This window comes from Rana temporaria, chromosome 10 (genome assembly GCF_905171775.1).
Source record: "Rana temporaria chromosome 10, aRanTem1.1, whole genome shotgun sequence".
In the NCBI taxonomy this organism is placed as follows: domain Eukaryota; kingdom Metazoa; phylum Chordata; class Amphibia; order Anura; family Ranidae; genus Rana; species Rana temporaria.
The window spans coordinates 94,108,909-94,136,882 of NC_053498.1; the positions used below are offsets into that span (position 1 = coordinate 94,108,909).

Here is a 27,974-nt window from a genome sequence, read left to right on the forward strand (position 1 = left end):
GCACTGCCTCAACAAAACATTTTTTTTTTCACCAGAATTAATTTGGACATTTTCACTTAGGGGGTGTACTCACTTTTAGAAATTATTGGCTGTGTGTTGAGTTATTTTGAGAGAACAGCAAATTTACACAGTAAGGCCCCTTTCACACAGGGAGGATCAGTAATGATCCGCCTCCGTATGTTCCGTATGCTCAGCGGGGATCGCTCCGTTGATCCCCGCTGAGCCGACGGATGACAGGGCGGTCCCCACACACTGTGCAGGGACCGCCCTGTCTTTTCTCCGCTCTCCTCTATGGGGGGATCGGATGAACACGGACCGTATGTCCATGTTCATCCGATCCGCAGACGGAAGGAAAAATAGGGTTTTCTTCCGTCTGCAAAATCAGTTCTTTGCGGAGGCGGACGAGATCGGGTGTCAGGGGATGTTCATGAAAAAGCGGACATACGATCCGCACGTGTGAAAGGGGGCCTTATATAAGCTGTTCACTCACTACTTTACATTTGTAGCAAAGTGCAAAAATAGATTTGGAAACATTTTACTAGAATATCCATTATTGACTAGATTATTCCTTAAAAAAAAAAGTACTTACGGTACCTTACCTGCTCCCTGCACCATTGAACACAGCTTTAAACAAGAGAAATTGCTGACTGAAGAAACCAACACTTGTGATCTTCTTCTCTCTCATCACTCAGGGGTTCTATATACTGACCTGTGATTGACACGGATCTGCATCTCTGGACGACATGATTGACAACGGATTTACATTGTGGGAGTTTTCATTATTTTTTTTTTTTTTTTTATTAAAGTGATTGTAAACCTCAGACATAAAACATGAAGAAGTCATATCCCTCTACAGTGTGTACTTGACTCAATTAAAATGACAATGGGGGTTATTTACGAAAGGCAAATCCACTTTGCACTACAAGTGCAAAGTGCACTTGAAATTGCACTGAAAGTGCACTTGGAAGTGCAGTCGCTGTAGATCTGAAATGAGGGGAAGCTCTGTTGAATTTATCATCCAATCATGTGCAAGCTAAAATGTTGTTTTTTATTATCCTTGCATGTCCCCCTCGGATCTACAGCTACTGCACTTCCAAGTGCACTTTCAGTGCAATTTCAAGTGCACTTTGCACTTATAGTGCAAAGTGGATTTGCCTTTAGTAAATAACCCCCCATGTGTTATAGTAAATACGGTCTTGGGGCCAGATTCACAGTGGAGATACGACGGAGTATCTCAGATACTCCGTTGTATCTCTCAGAGTATCTATGCGACTGATTCATAGAATCAGTTACGCATAGATATCCATAAGATTCGACAGGTGTAATTGTTTTACACTGTCGGATCTTAGGATGCAGTACCGCGGCCGCCGCTGGGGGGAGTTCGCGTCGTAAACCAGCGTCGGGTATGCAAATTAGGAGTTACGGCGATTCACAACGGATTTTCGCGTTCGCTACGTCCCCGCTAGTCTAGTTTCCCGTCGCAAAGTTAGTCGTCGTTTTTGGTGCCTTAACTTTACACAGCAAACGTATTGCTGTATAAAGTATGGCCGTCGTTCCCGCATCGAAATTTAAAAAATAACGTTGTTTGCGTAAGCCGTCCGGGAATACAGAATTACGCTACGCGCGTCGCCGTTCGAAAAAATGACGTCACGGCGCGCAAAGCACGGCGGGAATTTCAAAACGGAGCATGCGCAGTAGGTCCGGCGCAGGAGCGCGCCTAATTTAAATGGCACACGCCCATTTAAATTACGCGGGCTTACGCCGGAGGCCACCGGCGTAGGTTTTCATTGCAAGTGCTCTGTGAATCAGGCACTTGCGATGAGAACTTGCGGCGGTGTAACGTATCTACGATACGTTACGCCGCCGCTAGTCTACGTGAATCTGGCCCTTGGTTTCCATATAGATCTATGATAATGGAGTCCACTATTTCAGCTGTTTCCACCATGCTGTGAATAAATGCAGATAAATACTATCATTTAACATGTCTGTCATTTATAACAAAACACAATCAGGCTCTAGTGAAAGGAAAACATTATCTGGAAGAGAATTGTTTGAATCCATACAAAGATCTCTTCCATGGGTCATTGAAGGTTCTGCATGCTTTACAAGACGTGTAAATTATTTCTTCTGAAAATACCAAATTTTATCTCTGAAATAGAACATTCTTTCACGCTATGTCACAATGAGATGACTTTGGGGTGTTGTCAATAATTAGAATGAAGTGTGATTATTCTGCTGTATACTGATGGGAAAAAGACTGATCATTAGCGAGACTGCAGCAGATGCTGAAATGATAGACTTGTAGTAACAGCATTGATGTCATAATCAGCTGGCAGAATGGAATAAAAGAAAACTGAATAATGTAATGTATTTCACAAAAGACAAAGCAGTAGGCTTTCTGTGTTTAATGAACATATATGTTAACCTCCATACAGTATTGGTAGATGTTACATGCCCACCTTTAGGGCCATTGTAAAGGCAGGATGATTGAGACAGTTGGATAGGCTCCGAAACCAGCCAAGCGTCAAAAAGCTATTTTTGTTTTCATTGCTACTACTTGTTGACCAGGCGCCTGAAAGTAGTAGTATCTCATTGGAGAATTTTTCTTTCTTTATTGTAGGCTGGATATAGTCATTAAAGAAACTAGGGTCACTCATGCTTATAGCCAACTTTTACCCAAAAAGTGTCTTATCGTAAATAAATATGAAGGAGAAAGCGGGGACCAGTGAGGGCGTGCCGCGCTACTCGTACATGCGCAGTAGGGAACCGGACAGTGGAGCTGCAACGCTTCACTTCCTGATTCCCTCACAGAGGATGGTGGCGGGAGCAGCCAAGAGACGAGTGATTGCTTGGCATTGGCTGCAGACATCGCTGGCGCACTGGACAGGTAAGTGTCCATTTTTTAGAAGTCAGCAGCTGCAGTATTTGTAGCTGCTGGCTTAAAAAAAAAATAATAATAATTTGGGTGGACCTCCGCTTTAAGCAGTGCCCTGAAAAATGTAATTGCCAAGGCAGTCATGTCCCTTTAGCCACATGTGGTAGCTTCATATCTTCAGTAAGGCCTCGTACAGACGAGCGGATATCCGATGAAAACGGTCCGCCGGACCGTTTCCATCGGATATGTCCGCTGGCGGATTTGATCTGATGGCTGTACACACCATCAGATCAAAATCCCTGCGGAAAACATCCGCGGTAACGTGGCCGCGCCGTCACCGCGACGATGACGCGGCGACGTGCGCGACCCTGGAAGGTAAATACTTCCAAGCATGCGTTGAATCACTTCGACGCATGCGAGGGATGGGGATCGGGCGGACTTATCCGGTGAGTCTGTACAGACGACCGGATAAGTCCGAAGGACAGGATTCCAGCGGATAGATTTCTTAGCATGCTAAGAAATTTTTATCCGCTGGAAATCCGTCGGCTGGATTTTTATCCGCTGGAAAATGTCCGCTCGGGCCTACACACGACCGGATCTGTCCGCTGGAACTGATCCGCGGATAAATCCCAGCGGACAGATCCGTTTGTGTGTACGGGGCCTACACACGACCGGATCTGTCCGCTGGAACTGATCCGCGGATAAATCCCAGCGGACAGATCCGTTTGTGTGTACGGGGCCTAAAAGTTTGTCTAAGAGAAATGCCCTGTGAGGTTTGTGCAGAGGCCTCTTAGGTTATAGGGTGCATTGAACTTTGCTCCTTAATGAAGATATGTGGTTCTCCCGGAGGCCCTGCATTGTCTCCGTTTGGGACTACCAACCTTCTTGGGTCCTCCAACTCCCTTTTCCTCTTCAGTATTGACTCCCAAGGCTGACCTGAGCAGGGTAGATGCAGTGGTGGTGTTAAACTGTAAATTCTACCAGCAGGACACCAGCCCCACCACAGACACCTGGCCCAGTATCTCTTCCTGCTCCTGGCTCTTCTTGGTTTTCGGTCATGTTACATGGCAATGTATGCAGCAGGAGGTGGGCCAAGCATGCACATGCAGATCTCCGTGATAATCCTTACACATAGGTTTATGGGGCTGGAAGGGAACTTTAATGGATGGAAAAATTCTTGGATTTCTCTGTTGACTAACGCGGCGTGCTCTTGACACAAAGGGAGGCACCGGAACACAAATAAGCGGCCCCAAGGCAAAAAGCTTAGTGCAGTGGGGCCGCATATTTTTGTGACGTCGGCGTGAAGGGGTTAACAACTTGCCGACCAGCTGCTGTCATACGTTATATGGAGGCCCAAAGGGTCTGTTATGCTCTTAAAGGGGGAACCCTTGCCATTTTTTTTTAAATCTGGTGTGCCGTTCTTCCTAAGGGCCCTTTCACACTGGGGCGTTTTTCGAGCGTTTTTCAAGCGTTATTCGAGCGAAGCCTCATCTGCAATCCCAATATGCTGGTAAAGCACTGCTAAGACCCTAACGTTTTAGGGCGTTTTTGCAGTGCCTCAGTGTGAAAAGGTAAGGCGTTTTTACAGCGCTTTCAATTCATTTCAATGGAGAGGGGCGTTTTTGGAGCATTTTTTTCAGCGCCCAAAAGCTGCTGCTTGCAGGACTTTTCTCAACGCCCCGCCAGTGCAACGCCTCTGTGTGAAAGGGTAAGGCGTTTTTACAGCGCTTTCAATTCATTTCAATGGAGAGGGGCGTTTTTGGAGCGTTTTTTTCAGCGCCCAAAAACTGCTCCAAAGATGCTGCTTGCAGGACTCAGTGTGAAAGGGTCCATTGAGATGCATGGAGAGCGTTTTATGAGCGCTATTTTTAACGCTAAAACGCTGTAAAAACGCCTCAGTGTGAAAGGGGTCTAAAGATTAATACCAGACAGTGCCTGGTATTGTCGGGGATCAACGTCGGATCCCTGTTCATTGAAGTCGGACGCATGTCAGACTTCAAGTCGCAGGGCAAAGTCGGATCCAAAGTGGCTCGACTGTCGTATCGTACCAGCGTGAACCCGTCCTAAAGCTGCACACAGCAGCCTCACACCAGTTCCCCATTTCACCAATGAGCACAGAAGGCTGACACCTGATTGGTTAGGATGGATAAAGGATCTAGTTGTCTTCTCTGCCTCTTATATAATAAAGTAGCTGAAGCTGGAAGTGGAGGTGTGCTGTGTGCTCTGCTGTGTGGAAGTTCCGCGTTTGTCCAGCAGGTGGCGCTGTGTGTCAGCGATGAATGAGTTGAGGGCGGAAGAGAGAAGAAGCTTCTGGAAGAGGCTGGAGAGGAGCCGCACATTATACAATCTATACATCTCCGGGGGAGGGGAGAGCTGAGCTTCTATCCAGCAAAGTCGGTGACCTTTCCAGGAGGACTCCCCCAGCACTGACAGGTATGGGCTCTGTGTGACACCTGTAGTAGTCAGTCATGTCTTCCTGTGTATGGGGGAGAAGATTCCCCCATTGTATATGAGGTATGAGTGGTCCCAGCATGGACTGTGTACAGGGAGGAGATGCACAGAGCTCCCTCTCCCTCCATAGGGATCTATGGGCTGTCCTCACATCTCAGGGAACTTCTACACTTCATATTATAGGAGGTCCTCCCAGACATTCCTGGATGGGGGATGTGAGTGACACAGAGCCATGCTGTGACCCGGATGTACATAATGGAGCAAAGCATGTTGGGAAATGGAGTTTTCTCTCCATCTATAACCAGGACAGAATATTTCACTTTTTGAACTTTTTCCTAATTCAGGATGATCAGATACACTTCTCTAAAGAGTCTCAGTTGTGGATTCCCATTTGTTTTTTTTCTATTATGGTGACCCTATCGCATGTGATATTCTTGTCACCAGACCTATGTGCATACTTTATTACATGCAATCCTTAAAGTGGCGGTTTCACCCTAAAAACGATTTTTTTACATTAGAGCCAGCATAGTAAGGACATTTAATTTCGGCAGGGTTTTTTTTTTTTTTTTTTTTTCTCTCTCTGTACTTACCTTTTTTATATCCTGATTTTTGTCCAGGGTTTCCGCGTTCTGATGACTCTGGGATTGGGCGTTCCTATCCCAGCTTCAGGGTTCCGATGACTGCAGGACTGGGCGTTCCTATCCTTCCGTTCAATGATTGACGGCTTGTGAAACAGGTGACCTGTCGCACAACGCGCGTCACCAGATTTCCGGAAATAGCCAATCTGCGAGTCGGCACTATACGGCGCTTGCGCCTGCCGTGTAGAGCTGACTGCGCAGGCGCTGTATAGTGCCGACTCGCAGCTCGGCTATTTCCCGACATCTGGTGACGCGCGTTGTGCGACAGGTCACCTGTTTCATCATCGGAAGGATAGGAATGCCCAGTCCCGCAGTCATCGGAACCCGGAAGCCCTGGGCAACACCAGGATATAAAGGTATGTACCGAGGAAAAAAAAATGACCTGCCGAAATGTAATGTCCTTAGTATGCTGGCTCTGCTAGATGTACCGGTAATTAAAACCCCCGCTTTAAGGGACAGCTCATTCATTTAAAAAAATAATTGCATGAGAGAAGCATCCACAAAGCTTTTTCTCATTTAAAGTTATTGTAAACCCTCATAGTGTTCATCATAACACATTCTATGCATTAAGGGGAAAACCTTTTTGTGGTGCTCCGATTTCATCGTCCCCCCCCCCCCACCCCCCCGTTTGACTATCCTGCACTTTGTCATTCTTCGGCTGGTTTTCTGCCGAATAAATCCCCAATTTCCCCCCCCCCCCCCGGCTGATAAGGACACCCCTGTACTACGCAGGCACGGCGCTTGCGCAGTGCGAACCTCAATTGAGCCTCCGAAGATATAGAGCTGACACATGCCGCACGCTCCTGATGCTAGTGCTACTCTGCAAGGGACGGGAGTGATTTTAGCAATAAAGTACACGTCTTAGCGGGGCGTGTTAAAACAAATGAAGGGCGGGTTTTGCAATGTGCCCCGCTAAGACGTGTACTTTATTGCTAAAATCACCCCCGCCCAGAGTGCAGAGTAGCACTAGCATCGGGAGAGTTCGGCATGTTAGTCGTTGCGCAGGCATCGTGTAGAGCTGACTCTCGGCTCTACTTCTTTGGCTATTTTCGGAAACTCAGTTGAGGTTGGTACTGCGCAAGCGCCGCGCCTGCTCAGTACACGGGGGTCCTTATCCGCCGGGGAAACTTTTTCGGCAGCACACTGGGAATGTGCATACCAGCTCTAGCTGGTGTCAGGTCCTGATTGGATAGATTGATAACAGCGCAGCCATTGGCTCCCGCTGCTGTTAATCAAATCCAATGACGCTGCACCAATGGGCGGGGCCAAGTTTTGCGTTCTGTGTGAATGGACTCGGGAGCGCGCCCACACAGGTGTCCGCCAAGAAGAGCGCTTCTCCGCCGTGAACACTCAATGCAGGGAGAAGCCACTAGTGATGCTGAGGGACCCCAGAAGAGGAGGATCAGCGCCACTCTGTGCAAAATGAACTGCACAGTGGAGGTAAGTATGACATGTATGTTATTTAACAAAAAAGCTTTCCAATTCCTTTTACTAAATGGGTTGCGACTTTTCATGCGCTTTTGAACTGACAAATCGCATTGGTGTGAACGAGGGCCTAAACTGGTGCACACAAAATCTGGTGCAGCTGTGCATCGTAACCATATGGCTTCTAGGTGTTATCCCTTGTTCACACTGCCACAGCTTCAAAGTCGTGCAACTTTGAATCCAACATCCCTGGGCAACTTCATTGCTGCTTGCATACGACTTCTTTTAACCTCCCTGGCGGTAATCCCCAGTGTAGCTCGGTGTTACATTTCAGTACTATTAGCGGCAAACCATTTACCACGTCTGCCACATCCACACATTAGTTAAGTCAGAGAAAAAACATTCTCAGTTGTCGGTGTTGGGTCACAGGCATTTACCTATCTGTCTCTGGCCAGTCATACAAGAACTACAACATTTCATCCCAACTGTTATGGGTACTGTTAACTGAATCTCTTTATCATCATTCCAAAAGATATACAGTAGCTGTAAATTAAGCCACATCTTGTTTTTTTTTTACTGGCCACAGTGAGAATTTACCATGGCCGATGGAGGACATGAAGGAAACAGGCAACATCCACACAATCTCCAGGGACTTCTACATATGGCAATTGAGGCTGGTAATGAATCGACTACATCGGACCAAATGGAACAGATGTCTGGAGAGGTATAAATCGAATTCAATGGTTTGGGAATAAATTGGAGGAGGATTTCTGAAAGCAACCTAAATACCTTTTCTGCCTGCAATACTTTGTGTAAAACAAGGGGGTCGTCACATCCCCCCACCCTTTAATAAACACAGAGTGGACTCCTTGACCATTATTGTTGGCAGCACTTGATGGGATCACTCTAAAGCAGTGGTTCTCAACCTGGGGGTCGGGACCCCCTCGGGGGTCAAATGATGATTTGCCAGGGGTCACCAAATCCTGGGCTGCTCCTGAAGCCCGCAGCACTCACAGCCTTTTCGCAGCCGCCCAGCAGGGCAGTCCCTGAATCCTGTGGCATGGCTGTGGGGCAGGCAGAGACTAGAGGTCAGCTGACTGGTGAGAAATGTGAAGTGTGAGGGGCTGGAGGAGACCCTATCTTCTGATTTCGGCATAGGTGTCACTGCTGCAAGACACCACTGAGCTGGAGAATACATGAAAGGGAGAGGAAAAGAGGGAGAGAAAGAACAAGAAAGATGGCTAGAGAGAGGGATATTGGAAAAAAAACAAGAACTTAAGATAGAGATAAAGGGGGAAAAAAAGAAGAACATAGATAGAGTGGTACATCCTAAAAGGTACCACAAGGTGTTTTAATACTGTCCGAGTGGAAGGGACTCAGGGAGCCCTGAATGTCTGTGGGTTAGGGGCGCAAATTGTCTTGCCTTGGGTGCTGACAACCCATGCTACGGAAATTCTACTGTTAGGGGTCCCCACAATTTTTATCAAGGGATCACGGCACTAGAATGGTTGAGAACCACTGCTCTAAAGGGTCGTACACACGAGCCGGATATCGGGCAGCATTCGGCCCGTGTGTAGGCTGCTGGTCTGACAGAAGGGGCATGATCAAAAAATGTCTACCGATCAGCACCAGTATGTTCTGTTGGGCGTCCCCCTGTCAAAACATACTAGTTCAGCGGGGGAGATCGTTGCAATAAGGCCTCGTACACACAATAAGTTAAACAGAGGACAACTGTCTGATGGACCATTTTTCATTGGTCAAAATCAGGGGTTAACTGATTTGTGTTAGTGATGATGTATAATGGTAGTGTATAAATATCCCCTGGTTCTACATGTAACAAACACCTATACCACGTGTCCAGATGATGCTGCAGTAATATAAAAGCATAGTCCATCTGCTGAAAACCTAGGACCTCCATGTGTATTCGCAAGCACAACAAAGGAGAAATCCAGCCAGATCATTGGCTCTCTACTGGACAAAAGTAAAAACTTCATGCAGGTTCAAAATGAGGTAATCATTTCTACTTGGCTGACATTTTAGATAGATTATATGGTTGTGCACCGTGTGCCATGCAAGAAATCGTAAAGGTAATACTTAACCAGAGTCACTGCAGAGACACAGTATTCATGTCCAAGGTATAGCTAATTACAAAAACAAATAAAATGCCCTCTAGTGTCAAATTTAAAGGGGTTGTAAAGGAAAAAAAAAAATGTTTTCATAATAAGCATCCTTTACCTGCAGACATTCCTATTTTCACTTCCTCATTGTTCGTTGTTGCTCTATTTCTTATCTGTTCTGTTCACTTCCTGCTTGTCTGATTTAACTGACCACCGTGATGGGAGGCTTTACTGCGGTGGTGAGTAACGTGCTCACCCCCTCCTGGGAACTACATCTGTGCGGCAGGATGCTCAGGGGGGTTCAAATACTTTTTCCTGCCACCAGTGCCGATCCTGACCTCCCTGGGGCCCTAAGCAAAATGACATGTCACATTAAAGTTAAGCGGGGGGGCTGCCGAAAATGGGATGTCACGAGAAGCGGGGGGAGGGGGTGTTCTGCTGTCGAAAATGACACCTTACATTAAAGTGAGAAGTGGGGGGTGGTGACTTCTTACCTCTTCTCCCATGCAGCCAGCGAGTTGAGAAGCGGGCTGAGGTGCCGAAAATTACTTCTGACCAGGCGGGGCCCCTAGTAATTTGGGGGGCCCTCCACAACTTTGCGGGGCCCTAAGCGGCTTGCATAGTGAGCTTATAGGGCGGGTCGGCCCTGCCTGCCACTGTACATTCATTTTTATATATTAGACCAAGAACACTTTCTGTAAGTGAAGAAAATACCTGTTGATATTTCCAACAATGCAGTGTTCTTGACTTGTCCTTTTGAGCTGAACTACTGTAAAAGCATAAACATTGGCATTTTTGTAATTCTCTATTTTCCCCAACCCTCATGTAATAGAGAGGGAGACTTGCTTGAAGTCCAGCCTGGGTGCCAACCATGGCTCCCTCAGATACAATGGAGTTGGTGAGTGTAGACACCCTAAGACAGGAAATGTGTTATTTGCAGGATCACCAGGTGAAAGTACGGCAAAACATCTAAAATAATGAATGCTGCCCCTTATCCTAGGGCTGGTAAACTGCCATGTTATATTTTATTGGTTTAGGTAAGCTTTAGGGAATAGCTTGGTACTCTAACAACCACAAGCTGCATTAAACCACAATGTGCTGCTGTTTGTTTATTCAATGAAGAATATTCATTGGATCCTTGACTAGGCTTTCCAAAAATTGCCCCATGTTTAGTCATATAGGCTATGATCCACATAATGCTTGGAGCCCTTTCACGCTGCCAGCGCGGGGGCGTCGTTGGTAAAGCGCCGCTAGTTTTAGTGTCGATTTACTGTTTTGCAGCGCTTTTTATGCGCTAGTGGGGCACTTTTAACCCCCGCTAGCAGCTAAATATAGTGTTCAAAGCACCGCTGCCAAGGCACTTAGCAGGCACTTCTGCCCCTGCCCATTTATTTTAATGGGAAGGGGCTCTTTAGGAGCGTTTAATACACCGCTCCAAAAGCGCCTCAAAGAAGCTGCTTGCAGGACTGCCTGCGCAGCGCCCCAGTGTGAAAGCTCTTGGGCTTTCACAATGGGATTGCAGGTGAGGCTTTTTACAGGCGCTATTTTTAGCGCTAAAGCACCTGGGAAAACGCCTCCCGTGTGAAAGGAGCCTTGCTCTGCAATATAGCTGGCCAGGCAACAGGGTACAAGCTCGCCAGCAGTAAGTTGCAGCATGTGATGTATGTACCGTATACATATAGGAATCTCTGCTAATGCCAGGTTGAAGGTCGGTGAAACCATAGGAAGTAATCTTGAGATCAATATTTCCTTCATCCTATGAAGAACTTGTAAATTCTATCATAAGAAGAACTTTGTTCCAAGGTCAAGTCCTGCCCTTTCTAAATATTAATCATGTTCGCATTAGGTAGTCAATTCATGACTCCAGCCAAAATGGGTATTATGTGAATACCACTTTTTGGCCACCCTCCATTTGGCATCTAAACAGGAATTATGTTTACAGTGGCGTTGGGTCTTTATCCATTTGCTACGTCCCATACCCCTTTTTTAAACTCCTGTCATTGCAGAGCTGCAGCCTGTTCAAAAGATTTAATCCTTTCTCTCCTGGATTCCATGGCTGCTGCGACACTGTAGCAGCCCCACACAATTACCGTATACTCATTGCATGTCATTTTTCAGTGTTCTTTATTGTTTGGAAATAATGAGAAGGATTAGGAAACAAACCTTTGTAAGATTTAATACAATTTTTATATTTGAGTATAGTGGGTAGGACTAAGCTAAATTATTATTTTATTATATAAAATAAATAATTTGGACCATTGCCTTTGCACTTATTCCTTACTTCACTGTGTCAGCACTGGATAGCCCTTCTTGCAGTCTGTTCACTCACTCGCAACATACACTCACAATTATGGCATGCCCTGTCACAATATCGTACATGTTCTTTGCTTTTGTGTCCGATACATAAGGCCCTACTCATCTGGGTGTAGCAGAAATTAGCATTTTTGCAGATGCGTGGAAAAAAATGCCCTAAAACGCGTGACGTGCTTGCGGTTCCATTATTTCTTGATGGCACTCCAAGAACAGGTTTGCAATAGTCATACTTTTTAGAGCTGGGTCCCTTTTGCATACTTTTTTTTTTTTTTAAGTTGGTAGCTCCGTACTGCAGTTATACCAGCACCCTGCGAGCTGAAGGGAGTAACGCTGGTATTACAATACCCCAATCACGGCATTCGGCACCAGGTTCCTCTCTACATATAGAGCTCGGGATTCCCCCTAGCAACTCTAAGAGGATCGTCCGCATTGGACTCAGTAAACCCCCTGACCTGCTGCACTTTTGCCCTAACAAGCCCTACATTTGGGATACCGTGTGTTCGGGATCAATCGGAGCCATCCCTCCCCTTTCTCTTTTCTTACTTATGAGACCCCATAAGTCGGCCCTGGGGATATCCTAAACCGACAAGTTGAGGGTCAATTTTCAAACCCTGGTTTACCACAAACGAGAGAGAAAAACAGCTTGTAATCACACACTCCTGTGGCCCCTGATGAAGGTCTGTTGCTCCATCAATAGACCAGAAACGCGTCGGGCATTTCTCCACTACTCTCTACAGAGTGTTTTTTAATCTAATTGTATTGTATCTTCACGAGGTTTTATTTGAGTACTTTCTTGTTGTTTCCTATTTTCTCCTGGGTCCACACATGGGACGTGTGCCCCAGGTGTCACTTTATCACTACTTCTTATATGTTTTTTATTCTTATTATACATAATTTCTGACTGTTCCAGAAGATTTCTGTAATCCAACATCCAGAATTACTCTGTAATTAAGTGTTTACCCATCTTGGTGCAAATATCTAATAAATTAAAAAAATTTTTTATATATACATTGGAGTCTGGCCTTAAAAGTCCCATCTGGGGGTAATCGTTTTTCTTTCTTGTCTAAACTACCAGGGATGTGGCCAGTCCCCACTTCCAGGAACATATGAACCCTTCTCCTTCTTTATGTACTGCAGTTATTGGTTCAACATGACCTTGGAGCAGTTATTTGCAGAAGGACAGATTGGCGATAAAAGACTGCATATTCTTCTCACTAAAAGTTTCCATAAGTCATGCCAGGCAGGGTCCCCTGCAGTGCTGTTGTTTGCACTTGCTTGGTGGGTCTAGATGTTTTTATGGGCACCATTTTGAGTGCTAAGGCTGTAATGGCTCGCGTCACTTATAGGTGACACTGTAGGTAAAATCTAATGCTACAACTTGACAATTTGCTTAGAGATGCAAAGATGGGCCCTCCCATTGGTGTGCGTAGCCTAATGCATTAGGGTGTGCACCCCAGAGCACAAACACGTATGCATGTATATCAGCGGAGCAATGGGACTGTGTCAGTAGAGCAGTGGAAGGTATCAGTAATCTTTATTTATTATATTTTACAGGAGACCATTGAGAGCCTTTGGTGAAATATCAAGGGTTACGATGTCTCACTTGACAGAGAAAGAGACTGAGATCAGAGATTCCCCAGTTCCTTTTTCTTTGCAGCTTCAGCTACATTGGACTGTGAACAAATGGGAAGTGCTCTGTCAAAGCAAGAAATAAAAAGGAAAGAATATGGGACTTTAAATGAAGCCTCTCTGTTAATACAGATATAACTATTTTATCCTAACTAAGAAGGATTAATTAAACCAATCCCCGGGGGATAATCCCCACAGCCATAATATAATTAGTTTAACTATTTAATATTTTGAAAAATTTGATAAATAAGAAAAAATATAGTGCATCATATAAAAATACATAATGCATGGGGTTTATAAAGCAAACCATAATGATGGATAAACATATTAATCTAACATAAACCTGATTGGTACAAAGAGCGATAATGCACCAATAGATCAATTATACATGATTGTTATAAAAGATACAAGCAATGCAAAAATTAAGAAATCCATGATGGTAAGTAAACAATAATTTGGCACCCTTGAGTATGGACTTGACGCGTTTCATGGTGTTTAAAACCATTCATCAGGAGTAGGATGCTATAGAGTAAATGAATATAAAAGTAAGTAAATGGGCAAACATCTAATATGATATGCTCTCCATCTAAGGGACAAGAAGCACAGTTTAGCAATGGATAATTTACCTATGGAGGTATCTCATAGGTGTAACTCTACGACTCCTAGGATGTAGTGGAGATGGTTCAGAAATAATTCTCTCGAGGTTGAGGCGGGAGATGCCCTCCCATTGGCTCCAGCTCCACAGTCCCCCTGGAGAGGTAGGATAGACTGGGTTCAGAGACCATGAGTCCTGACAGCTGGGAAAAGAGCGGAGTGTCTTCCTGATCATTCATAAACTGAAGTATAGTAAACAATTCACTATGCTTCAGTTAAGAATGAACACAGGAGTGATCATTCATAAACTGAAACATAGTAAAGTTTGCTATGCTTTAGTTAAGAATGAACACAAGTGGTCATTACAGATCACTCAGTGTTCATTCAGAAAAAGAAAGGATCGATGAATGAAATATTTACTGGCCCCTTCCCCTGCTCTCCATTCTGAAACATCACCCGCAGCAGCTAGGCGGAGAGGAGGGAGGCTGGCAGTACTGCAGGGGGGACACAGAAAGCAGGGGGAATCTGCACCACATGGGGTGGTAAGGGCGTGCCCAGGCACACCCTGTGCGCACACCTATGCGCCCTCCTATATTTCTGTCAGGATTCAGAATATTTTTTTTTTAGTCTATTTTAGTAATATATGTTTTACTCGGAATATAAATGGCCATGTGTCGGTGCTTTACTGGTATGCTGTGTCTGGTTGACGTTTTGTAAAATGTTAGGAAAGTGCATGTCATTGCTCCTGTTTAAAACTGGTCCCTGTCCCTTTCCTTGCTTTATTGTAGTAGCATTATGTCATATTAAAGTATGTTACCAAGAGCACAGATAAGTGCCCTTCTGAGCTTGACGCTTGCTTGCTGCTCCCAGGGATCTTAAACAGATGGAGACCAGGAAAGTGTTTGCCCTGCAGAAGAATTTCAATTTTCTGGCCTCAGATGGTGGTGATAAAAAACAGAGTACATTTGTGTTTACAACCCTGAAAGCTCCTACATTTTCTCCTTGCAGTTTAACAGGGATTAACACCATACTCTTTCTATGAATAATGTTCCCAGGTCTAGGAGAGAACTGTTGCCATACATGCCTATTCAAATACCGTAATAGTCTATCTTCTAGCTCTCTGTGCTGTGTTTCTGGTGGGTGAAGCACAGATAGTGTTTTGTTGCACATGTATTATGAACAATATTTTGTATCTCACTGCAGCAGTTTCACCTATTCTCTGGACAGGGAGCTTTCTGACGTAAATACAACCTCACAGGATAGTTTGACACTTGCATACATGATGGGTGCAATGGCCCTTTTTCATGACCAAATGTAATTTTCCTTTTTTAACCTATTTTTTATTTGCACATCCATGTAACCAGAAAAAATAACAATGTTAACTTAACGCAGGAGTATAAGTAGTTGTAGGTAGATTTAAAATGCCCCCATTTAAAGCACTTTTGTATTAAAACATCCCTAACGAGACTTTTTTTTTTTTTTTGACCATTGTCATTTTATACAGCAATCGGTGCTATAAAAATGCACTGCTTGCTGTGTAACTGCCAGGGAAGGGGTTAACCACTAGGGGGCGTAGAAGGGGTTAAGTGTGTCCTAGATAGTGATTCTAACTGTGTGGGGTTTGGGCTACTAGTGACGCGACACTGCTCCCGATGACAAGGAGAAGAAGATCAGTGTCCTGTCTAGGCAGAACATGCTTGTTTACACTGGCATCCCCCTGTTCTGCCTCTCTGACACGATCACGGGCCGCGGGCGAACATAGAGTTCACGTGCCTGCCACACGGCTTCTTAAAGAGGACGTACAGGTACGTCCATTTGCCTACCTCTGCCGACGTATATCAGCGTGCAGTGGTCAGCAAGTGGTTAATAAAATAGAACAAAAAATCACAAGGAAAATTACATTTTAATGGAGAAGGGGAATATGAAGTTAACTAGTGCTGATTAGAGTGAACTAGGGGGCTAATAAGGGGTTTAACAGGGAAACATTAAATTTTTTATATATATATGTATGTATGTGTGTGTGTGTGTGTGTATATATATATATATATATATATATATATATATATATATATATATATATATATATATATATATAATTTTATTTTTACTTGTCAAGGTTGCTTTTAAAGTGGATGTAAACTCTCACATATACCCAGTGAAGTAAACCGCCTCACATGGTACACCAAGATGAAACAAATCTCCCTATATAAGTTTTACATGTATATCTGCTGTCTTCATCTTTATATACTGTTTAGAAAGTGCACATCTTGTTAGATTTTTCCCTTCCTGTTCCACACTGCACTGAAGCCTGGGTGTACAGCCAAGACAGCTGATTAGAGGAAAGGCGCGCACACACCCTCTCTCACTGATAGACTTTCAGAACTGTTCCTTAAAAAGTTCAGCTAATCTATTTATCGCATCCTTCCCAACACAAAATTCTGGCTGCTTTTATCCCAGTTGACAGAGTATTTGTCAGATGTTATCAGGCTGATAACAGAACAGAGCAGGAGAAGGCTACAGGATATAGTGCTTTGAAGAGATAAGAAAACACTGCAGATATATGTGCCCAACTCAAATTTCATGAATCGGGTTTACATCTACTTTAACTCTCATCTGCAGAATTAAGTTCATTCCTTTTGACCCCTTTCACACTGGTGTCAAAAGCGCTGGAAATGGCCTCTGCTAAGCGCCTGAAAAACCGCCTCCCATTCATTCCAGTGTGACTTTTCACACTCGGGCAGTGCGCTTGTGAGACGTTCCGAAAAGTCCTGCAAGCAGCATCTTTGGGGCGGATTGGGAGCGCTGTATTTAGTGCTCCCAAAACACCCTGCCTATTGGAATGAATGGGCAGCCCTTTCGAAGCGCCGCAAAACAGTTTTTACCCCGTTTTTGGGGGTTAAAAGCGCGCCGCTTAAACAGCGATAAAGCGCTGCTAAAACTAGCTTTAACGCTAATAAAAATGGCGCTTTCAGCGTGAAAGTAGTCTTGGCTCTGGTTCATATTGATGCTACTTTAAAATCGCGCCCAGTTCACTTGAAGTAGCGCGATTTCAAAATGGCAAGGTCAGCGCGATTTCAGGTGCTACTTGATGGACGTCTGTGTGGCTTCATACACAGATATCTATTGAAGTCGCACCTGAAATTGGCAAAAGTAGTGCAGGAACTACTTTTGCAAATCGGTGCAGCGCCGCAAAATCAGTGTCGCACCGTTTGGAACAGTGTGATTGCCTCCTTGCGACTTGTCATGCGATTTGATCTCTCAAATCGCTCCAATGTGAACCTAGGCTGAGATCTGTAGATGAGAAACACAAATTTTCAATTGATGCAATATGTCAATGTTTGAGCAATATTGTTGATAAATATTGCCAGACTGTGTTTTTTTTTTTTGTTACAGCTCCTTCTCTGTGTACCCGGCAATGCAGCTGAGATTAGAGCTAAATTGTCAGGTACTGGGACATGGAAGGATCCTGGCAGCAGATCAGAAGGACTGAACACACTAGACCTGCCCTGTGTACAATGATGACGACATGTTTTTGGGCGTGCCTAATATGCCCAGGGTCTGTAACTGGTTAAGGTACCATTCACTCTTGTGAATAGGGCTGCTAGTGGTTGCATGTGGGAGACCTTGAAGGGGTTTCCCGGTAATCAGCTGCAGGTGGTGGCCCAATTGTAATGTGGAGCTGACGGCTTCCACCGCTAATCACGACACGAAAGTTTGCATTAAGGGCCAGTCCTTCGCAGGTAATCATACCATGACCAATTAAATGTGAGCGTCTGTCATTAGCTGTGGGCGTTGTCAGCCTTTCATTGGTTTCAATGGGGCTGCCTCCTGCAGCTAATTGTCAGGACATTCTGGTGGGTCTTTCACAATCTCTAATGGGCCCATTCACAAGTATAAATGGGGTCTAAACAAAACAAGTTAATTACAGCAGAATGAAAAATAAATACAGGCATACAGCCTCAAAGTAAATGCATAAATGGCAAAACAAGCTTGTGCTCAACTAATCCTTGCTTAGGCCATGTCCTGGACAAGTTCATTCTTCTAGGTAAAGTTCTACTTTAGGATGAGCAGCGGTCCAGAAACCGGCTCTTATAAAGCTTAGTGCCGCAGCCTCCAGCTATACACTTTGGCTTGACTCTCTGAGTTGACTGAACAAGACACTGACCATCACAGCTTGCACCAAGTGAACTTAAAGTGGAGGTTCACCCTATAAAAAGTTTCTAACACTACATCCAGCCCAGTTCTGCAAATAAAATGACACTGACCTTTTTTTTTTTTTTTTCCCCTGTAGATAGCGTTTAGCCATAGAATTCACCGCGGCTTACGGGTAGGGAATCCCGCGGGAGTGGGCGTTCCTATTGACATGCTAAACGACGGCGCACACATTGCGTCATGACTTCCCGAAAGAAGCTCGGGTCGGCTCTATTCGGCGCCGGTGCGCAGGCGCCGAATAGAGCCGACCCGAGCTTTCTTCGGGAAGTCGTGACGCGTTGTGTGCGCCGTCGTTTAGCATGTCAATCAATTGGCATGTCAATAGGAACGCCCACTCCCGCGGGATTCCCTACCCGGAAGCCACGGTGAATTCTATGGCTAAACGCTATCTACAGGGGGAAAAAAAAAAGGGTCAGTGTCATTTTATTTGCAGAACTGGGCTGGATGTAGTGTTAGAAATTTTTTATAGGGTGAACCTCCACTTTAAAGCGGATTTTTCCCCTATTTCGTTAAAAATTACAGCAACACACAGGGGTTATTTACGAAAAGGCAAATTCACTTTGCACTACAAGTGCAAAGTGCACTTGAAATTGCACTGAAAGTGCAGTCGCTGTAAATCAGAGGGGTAGATCTGAAATGAAAGGAAGCTCTGCTGATTTTATCCAATCATGTGTAAGCTAAAATGCTGTTTTTTTTCTTTTTTTCCTTGCATGTCCCTCTCAGATCTACAGCGACTGCACTTTCAAGTGCACTTGTAGTGCAAAGTGGATTTGCCTTTCGTAAATAACCCCCAGATCTTCATTCTCATATGAAATCGCCTTCCATCCATTAGTTAACCCCTTCCCCATATACGTCGGCAGAATGGAACGTATAGGCACATTGGCGTACCTGTACGTCCCTGCCTTTCCGCGGGTCGGGGGTCCGATTGGAACCCCCCCCCCCGCGACATGCGGCGGTCGGGTTCCCGCGGGGAGCGATCCGGGTCGACGGCACGGCTATTTGTTTATAGCCACGATCGCTCCCCGGAGCTGAAGAACGGGGAGAGCCGTATGTAAACACGGCTTCCCCGTGCTTCACTGTGGCGGCTGCATCGATCGAGTGATCCCTTTTATTAGGGAGACTCGATCGATTATGTCAGTCCTACAGCCACACCCCCTACAGTTGTAAACACACACTAGGTGAACCCTAAATGTTACAGCGCCCCCTGTGTTTAACTCCCAAACTGCAACTGTCATTTTCACAATAAAGAATGCAATTTAAATGCATTTTTTGCTGTGAAAATGACAATGGTCCCAAAAATGTGTCAAAATTGTCCGAAGTGTCCGCCATAATGTCGCAGTCACAAAAAAAAAAGCTGATCGCCGCCATTAGTAGTAAAAAAAAATAAAAAAAATAAAAATGCAATAAAACTATCCCTATTTTGTAAACACTATACATTTTGCGCTAACCAACCGATAAACGATTATTGCGATTTTTTTTTTTTTTTTTTTTTTTTTTTTTTTTTTTACCAAAAATAGCTAGAAGAATACGTATCGGCATAAACTGAGGGAAAAAAAAATGTTAGATATGTTTTTGGGGGATATTTTATTATAGCAAAAAGTAAAAAATATTGCATTTTTTTCAAAATTGTCGCTCTATTTTTGTTTATAGCGCAAAAACTAAAAACCGCAGAGGTGATCAAATACCACCAAAAGAAAGCTCTATTTTGTGGAGGGAAAAAAGGACGCCAATTTTGTTTGGGAGCCACGTCGCACGACCACGCAATTGTCTGTTAAAGCGACACAGTTCCGAACTGTAAAAACACCTTGGGTCTTTAGGCAGCATATTGGTCCGTTCCTTAAGTGGTTAAACAATTCATGCTTTATTTCAAATTTACTGTTTTTTTTTTTTTTTTTCCATTTCCTGGTGATGTAACCAGGGCCTCGTGGCAACATCCTGGGAACTTCCATTTCCATGTTTCAGGAAGCAGACCAAGGTTTTTGGGTAGTGTTCCAGGAAATAAAGGGAGATGGATTCATCTGCCCTTTGAAAAAATGGTCAATGTGAGAAGGTTGAGGAAAATAAAAATAAAGGTATGCAAAAAATAAAATGCCTGCAGTTATCTGTAGGTATCTCTAGATTGCCATGATCAAATATTTCTAAAGGTGCTTTTGTTGTAATCTGTATTATTTGAGGTTGAAGTTCCTCATTAATTGGCAGACCTGTCAAGGAAGAAAATTGAAATCTGGCCCATGAGATTGAGAATCTATCACACGGTACAAATGAGGATTCTCCATTCAGATAGCTGCTTAGCAGATCCAGCGTTGTCCTGCTTTGATTCGCTACACTCCTACCACAGTTTGGGTCTGCACCTCTGACATCACTGGATGTTTCTTCCTGCTTCATGCCCAGGGCCCCATGATGATGCACGCCAGGGCCACCCTACTCTAGCTTCTGTGAATGGAGCGTAAAGCAGGGCATCTGCTTGGTATGGAACTTGGAAGACAGCTAGGATCACTGTCATAAGATGCATGCATATGTTGAGGGATGATTGAATTTACATATTTCTGTAGCTTCTAAAGTATGACTTTTTTTATCTTGTAGAGGAGGCAGTGGCTCCAGGAAGCCATGCACAGTGCCTTTGCGGGCCAGGTTGATGAAGTACAACATATGAAGGAATGCCTAAAAGAATTGAACACCGATACAAGCGATGAAGAGGGATATGATCGGAAGGAGAACGCATTGGAATTTCTTGCAGACCTGTGTGAAAACCTTGATAATGCTTCAGGTAAAAATAATTTGTAGGAGTAAGGGGCCAAATCCTCAAAAGAGATACGACGGAGTAACTGCTGTTACTCCGTCGTATCCCTGGTCCTAACTATGGAACTGATCCACAGAATCAGTTTTCCATAGTTAGGGAGAAGATCCGGCATGTGTAATTGAATTACACTGCCGGATCTTAGGATGCAGTACCGCATCCGCCGCTGGGGGCATTTCGTGTCGAAATGCCGCCTCGGGTATGCAAATTAGCACTTACGGAGATCCACAAAGCTTTTCAGCTTAGTTTTTTCTCCGTAAGTATTAAGTTGCATACGCAAAATTAGGGCTGCTTTTACATGGTGTAAAGTTAGTACACCATGTAAAAGCAGACCATTCTGTCTCGCGACGCAGGTTTTTTTCGAATTTGAATTTTTTTTTTTCGCGCCGTATCTTTTTTTTTTTTTTTTTTTTTGACCCAACTTTATTGACCCGCTGCAATCCACAAAGCCCGACGTAACGTAATTTCGCGCTATGCACGTCGGGAAAATGACGTCACGAGCATGCGCAGTACGGCCGGCGCGGGAGCGCGCCTCATTTAAATGGGAATCGCCCCCATGAAATGAGGAACGCCTTGTCCCGGCGGAATTTAAGTTACACGGCCAGAAATTTCTAGGTAAGTGCTTTGTGGATCGGGCACTTAGGTAGAAATTTTAAGGCAGTGTAACTTAAATTATAAATTTGCCGTATCTTTGTGGATTTGGCCCAAGGTGTCTTGCCTTTGCTCCTAATTGAAAGGTCAGACACGTGTCATGCATTATCATCTTCTGTATTATGTTGGGGAGAATTAAAGTAGGACTATTAGTAATACTTGTTTTTCATATTGGATGGACTAAGGGAGGGTTGTATAACCCCTGTCGTGTGTGTGTGTGTTGTTTTTTTTTTCCCCATCTGTGTCCTATTGGGGAGACTTGCCTTCACTTTCTGTCCCAGAGCCAAAACAGGTAGCAAGTGGAAATTCCCGCAAATTAAGGGATTTCCTTGCCCCTTCACTTTCAATGACAATGGTAAACAAGAAAAATAGAGAGGGGTATGAGATTATGGAAATTAAGTGGCTGAGAAGCTGGTGTAGAAAGGAGGGGTTCAGGTTCCTGGAGAACTGGGCTGACGTCTCAGTCGGTTACCGGCTCTTTAGGAGGGATGCACTGCACCTAAATGGGGAGAGTGCAGCTCAGCTGGGAGAGATGGCTGACAAGTAAGACCAGCATTTAAACTAGGTGGTGGGGTGGAGGGTCCAGATATAGTAATAGCCAGCGTGGAACAAGATTCAGAGGGTAGTATTGGGGGCATTAGCAGTAGGGTGACTAGAGTACCTAAACCCAAGGTAAGCAAGTTGACAAATCCAAATTGCAGCCTCATAATAACCAAGAAGGAGGTGGTATGCGACCAGACAAAACTACAAGGCTTGTACACTAATGCTAGAAGTCTGGCTGACAAGATGGGAGAACTGGAGCTTCTGATGTACAAGGAGGATTTCGATTTTGTGGGAATTTCAGGGACTTGGTTTAACAGCTCACATGATTGGCTGGCAACCATTCAGGGGTATTCCCTATATCGCAGAGATATGGTGGTATGTCTGTATATTAAGAATGTGATGGTGAGGGGAAACATCATTAATGGAGCAAGGGAGGAGGTGGAATCCTTATGGGTAGAGCTTCAAAGGGAGGAAAGTAAAGTTGAAGTAATACTGGGCATATGCTATAGGCCCCCTAACCAGATAGAGGGGGAGGTGGACCTTCTACCACTGTTTGGAATGGCGGTAAGAATGGGAAGTGTCATTATAATGGGGGATTTTAATTATCCAGATATAGACTGGGTGGAAGGAACTGTGCATTAATCTAAGGCTCGTCACTTCCTAAATATCTTGAAGGACAGTTTGATGGGTCAGATGGTGAGTGCACCAACAAGAAACAATTTGTTACTAGACCTACTGATTTCTAACAATACATACCTGTGGAAATACGGGGCAACTTGGGAAACAGCGACCACAGGTCAATTAATTTCAGTATAAATCACAGAAATGGGAAGGACAGGAGTAAGGCCCCTTTCACACTGGGGTGGGAGGCGCGGTATAGCGCTGCTAAAAATAGCGGCGCTATACCGTCTGAATTGCCGCGGGATTCGGCCGCTTGCGGTGTTAACCCCTGCTAGCAGCCGATAAAGGGTTAATACCGCCCGAATTGCTCCTCTGCAGAGGCGCATTGCAGGTGGTATTACCGCGGTTTCCCATTGTTTTAAATGGGGAAGGAGCGGTATACATACCGCTCCAAAGATGCTGCTTGCAGGCAAAAAAAATTTTTTTAATTTTTTTTTTTTTTATCTCTTGCCAGCGCATTGCCTCAGTGTGAAAGGCCCCCGGCTTTCACATTGAGGTTGCTGGGCAGGAATCTTTTCAGGCGGTATAGTAGCGCTATTTTTAGCGCTGTACCGCCTGAAAAACTCCTCAGTGTAAAGGGGGTTTAATAGAAGGACACTGAATTTCAAAAGAGCCAACTTCCCTAAACTGCGCTGACGCTCGTTGCTAGAAGATATTAAATGGGATAAAATCCTAGGATCAAAGAACGGGGAGGATAAATGGGAGTGCTTTTAAGAGCATACTAAATTAAAGGTATTGGCCAGTGCATTCCAATGGGTAATAAATGTAAAAGTGCTAATAAAAATCCTGGGTGGCTAAATTCCAATGTAAAAATGCATATAAAAGCAAAGGAAAGGGCCTTTAACCCTTTTGCCACCAGGTCCGTATGTCGTACGGACCTAATGGCGGAGGGTATTGCACACAATCGGGTGGCTGCAGCCACTGAGATTGTGTGTGAAACTGACAGGCAGACGCATGCCCGTCAGGTAAGGTAAGAGCATTCAGGCAGCTCTGCTGCTGCCCAATTGCTCGCACACACCCCCGGTACTGGCGCTCCGCTTGCCCATCTTACCGGGCTCCACTTGCCCATCGGCGAGCCCGGGATCTCCATGACGGGTGGTAGAGGGGAAGGAGAAGAGCGGACACAAGTGTTTACACACACACATCCTGGATCTCGCTCTCACAAGCGATTGCGGGTGCCCGGCGGTCATCACATGGGCATCAGCCCTGGGGATATGCTGTGGGAAAGCGTCTTAAAGAGCCGATGTACAGCTACGACGGCTCTCCCAGCAGTGCCATCCTGCTACAGTGTAATTGTGGCAGCAGTTAAAGAGATCTGACTGTCTGGTCTTACTTCAGTAGCCACTGGGGGCAGTGTGCTGTTTAATCATGCTCGGTGTACTACTTAGGAGAGTGGGCTGCTGTTTCTCCTCCAACCACTAGAGGGTACCTCACATTAGTGGCCACCAGTGCATAGGAGGAATCCCTTCAGTTCTCCCATATAGAGGAGTTTATCTCCCAAGGTTGAGACATTAGATTCTTTCATTCTATTAACAGGTTAGGACCCACTAATTCGGGGTACTTTGATGCAGTAACTGGGCTTGGCTATATGACCATATAGTGTGACCAAACCCCCGTATATATTTTTTTATTTTTGCTCCGTGACCGTGCCCGCGGGACCCGATCGCCGCCGGTGTCCCGCGATCGGTCACAGGAGCTGAAGAACGGGGAGAGGTGTGTGTAAACAATGGCAAGGTCAGTGATCGTCTGTTCCCTGATATAGGGACCGACTATCACTGATGTCACACGTCCAGCCCCGCCACCCTACAGTTAGAACCACATATGAGGTCACACTTAACCACTAGGGGGCGCTGTTGGGGTTAACTCCTTCACTGCCATTGTCACTTTCACAGTAATCGGTGCATTTTTATAGCACTTTTCGCTGTGAAAATGACAATGGTCCCAAAAATGTGTCAAAAGTGTCCAATGTGTCCACCATAATGTCGCAGTCATGAAAAAAATTGCTGATCACCGCCATTACTAGTAAAAGAAAAAAAAATATTGATAAAAATGACATAAAACTATCCCCTATTTTGTAAACGCTTATTGCGTGTTTTTTTTTTTTTTTTTCTTACCAAAAATAAGTAGGATGCGTATCTGCCTAAACTGAGGAAACTTTTTTTTTTTTTTTTTTTTTTTTTTTGGGGGGGGGGGGGGATATTTATAGCAAAAAGTAAAAATATTGAATTCTTTCAAAATTGTCGCTCTTTTTGTTTATAGCGCAAAAAATAAAAACGCAGAGGTGATCAAATACCACCAAAAGAAAGCTCTATTTGTGGGAAGAAAAGGACGCCAATTTTGTTTGGGAGCCATGTCGCACGACCGCGCAATTGTCAGTTAAAGCGACGCAGTGCGAATCGCAAAAAGGGGCAAGGTTCTTAACCTGCATAATGGTCCGGGTCTTAAGTGGTTAAAGCACTTCCAGTTTTTGTTTAGTTATGATGCAAAAATTTGATCCCATTTAGTAGCATGGAGTGCAGATTAGTATAGTTGGCTCTTTTTGAAGTTAAGTGTGTTTATCCTCATTCTAAAGCAGTTAATGCAGCATTCGTCGAATATTTACTGAGGGGCAATCTTCCAAGTGCATGGAAATTACAGGAAAAGATTAACCATCTGTTTAACTTTTGGTGAAGGTCACATTCACTGCTTTACAAATCCACTCCTTGTGTATGGAGCACATTACTTGAAGTGCAGGTACCAGAAAAGGGCAGGTTTGTTTATTTTTGACAAAGCATGCTAGTTGTGGCATCACCTTCCATTCTCTGCCTGTATGCCTTATGTTATCTGTGCTTGTTTGTACCTAAACTACATTGCATCGTATGGGAGTGCGGCCATCCTCTGCTTTTCGTCCACAGGTTTGTTTAGTATTTAGCGCTCTTAAATGTTCTTTTTTGATTTTGAAACTCTGTAGTGATTTATGTATTTTGGGTCATCTCCTTTTTTCTATTCTCACAGATTTCTGCAAGCTGGGTGGCATGGAGCTGCTGTTGAATCGCTACTTGAGCTGCCCTGAAGCTGAGCTTCGCTGGAGAGCTGCTGACCTGGTTGGCACTTGTAGCCAGAATGTACCATTTGTTCAGGAGTGTGCTCTATGTCTTGGTGCTATGAGCAAATTGCTGCAATTACTGGATCTGGACAGCAGTGAACAAGTCAGGATAAAAGCCCTTTTTGCAATTTCTTGTAAGTGCATTACTTGGATTACCTCTTCTTTATATTTGATTTAAATTGAAAATAAACCCAAAATTGTTATTTTAGATGTGTGAATGCTGCTGGGCTTCTCTGTTTTGAGGATTTCAGGCAAAAGACCTGACATTTCCAGCTACCCTTTCTGACACACCAGCTACAAGGCCAGTCAAATTCTACATTAAAATGTTGCTCATTGTGTAAAGCTGGGTACACAACTTCAGTTTTTTGTTTCTTTTTTTTTTCCGTTGAGCTAATGGGTTCAACAAAAACATACTATTAGTTCGCAACATCGGCATAAGGCCCCATTCACACCTCCGCGACAAAACGCCGGACGCTCGTGCCGCTGGAGGGGAGAATTCCCATTGCTGTCTATGAGATGGTTCACATCTCATAGACGCCGTACGCCTGCCTCCTGGAAAAAAAGTCCCGGACCCTTTTTTTTCAGGCGGCATTGGCGTTCGGCCATACAAAGCAAAAAAAGTTACACACTCGCGGGAAAATACGCCGCGTACGTGGCGTATCTTGTCGTGGAGGTGTGAATGCAGCCTAAGCGATGTTGATGCAATGATCTCTCCCACTGAAACATTGTATTCTGATGGGCACTCCAACCTCCCGCCCCTCCCCCTCTAGAATACACTGATTCTTGCTCAGTCATTGGTTGCCAGTGCTGATTGAATGCTGATTTTCCAGCATGCCTATTCGACAGAAGCTGGTCATTGGACTGACCTTTGTACTTTGCTTAAAGCATTTGTTATCCCAACACTTCATATTCCTGAAAGTATCCTGTTCTTTGTATTGCTTCTTTTATGTGTAATCCCTGGTGTTGCTGCCAGTCCTTCGGCTTTCCTATAAAAAAAAAACTGGCCACACCAAACAGGAGAACACACTGTGGTCAGTTCTTTAAAGAAAAAAAATCTTTTTTTTTTTAATTTTTTTTGTTTTTTTTAAATATCTACTGTATACAAAAATGTTTTGTCTTTCACTTCTACTTTGACCTGTATGGGCCCTTTCAGACGTGCAGACCGTATGTCCGCATTTTGATCCATCCGTTGCGGATAAAAACGGGACATACATTGGTCCCTATGTGATTGCGGGTGTCAGCGGATGACCATCCGCTGACACCCGTAATCGTCCGCCTCCGTAAAGATCCGATTTTTTTTTCGGACGGAAGAAAATCCTATTTTTCTTCCGTCTGTCGGATCGGATGAACGCGGACATACGGTCCGTGTTCATCCGATCCCCCATAGGGGAGAGCGGAGGAAAGACAGGGCGGTCCCTGCACAGTGTGCGGGGACCGCCCTGTCAGCTGCCAGCTCAGCAGGGATTTTATGGAGGATCCCCGCTGAGATTTTGCGGACACACAAAGTGGATCATTACTGATCTGCCCGTGTGAAAGGGCCCTATGGGTTGTTTTACAAGGTAATCGTTTACAATCACTTTAAGGCTGATTTTTTTAATAGAATATTTTTTTTTGGTACAGAGGTTTCATTGTCACAGAAGCTAGTTGGTGATTCAACTTGCCATGCGTGCCCCAAGCAAAATCATCAGTTTTGTGTGGCCCAAAGAAACTACTACACTGTATACAGTTGTTTACATACCCTGGCAGAATTTATGACTTCTTGGCCAGTCTTCAGAGAATTTGAATAACTCAAATGTTTCTTTCACTAATGGTTAGGCCCCATGCACACGAGACGCTGCTAAACTCGAGTTCAGAGGCATTTGGGCATTTTTTTCAACTGCCCCTGAACACATTTAATGTTATCCTATGTGTCCATGCACACAATCAAATTTTCCCTATCCGTCTTTCAGGACAGCCACAACTT

At 44.6% G+C, this 27,974-nt stretch overlaps 1 protein-coding gene across 1 annotated transcript in view; it reads left to right on the forward strand.

Moving 5' to 3' along the window:
- Positions 1–5,094: 5,094 nt before the first annotated feature.
- HSPBP1 (HSPA (Hsp70) binding protein 1) overlaps positions 5,095–27,974 on the forward strand; it is a 54,581-nt gene continuing 31,701 nt past the window's right edge. Inside the window, exons 1-4 of the mRNA XM_040325726.1 lie at positions 5,095–5,308; positions 7,976–8,113; positions 20,838–21,021; positions 25,921–26,145. Of these exons, the coding sequence (XP_040181660.1) occupies positions 7,988–8,113; positions 20,838–21,021; positions 25,921–26,145 (535 nt within the window). The 5' untranslated portion in view covers positions 5,095–5,308; positions 7,976–7,987. The remainder of the gene's footprint in view (positions 5,309–7,975; positions 8,114–20,837; positions 21,022–25,920; positions 26,146–27,974) is intronic.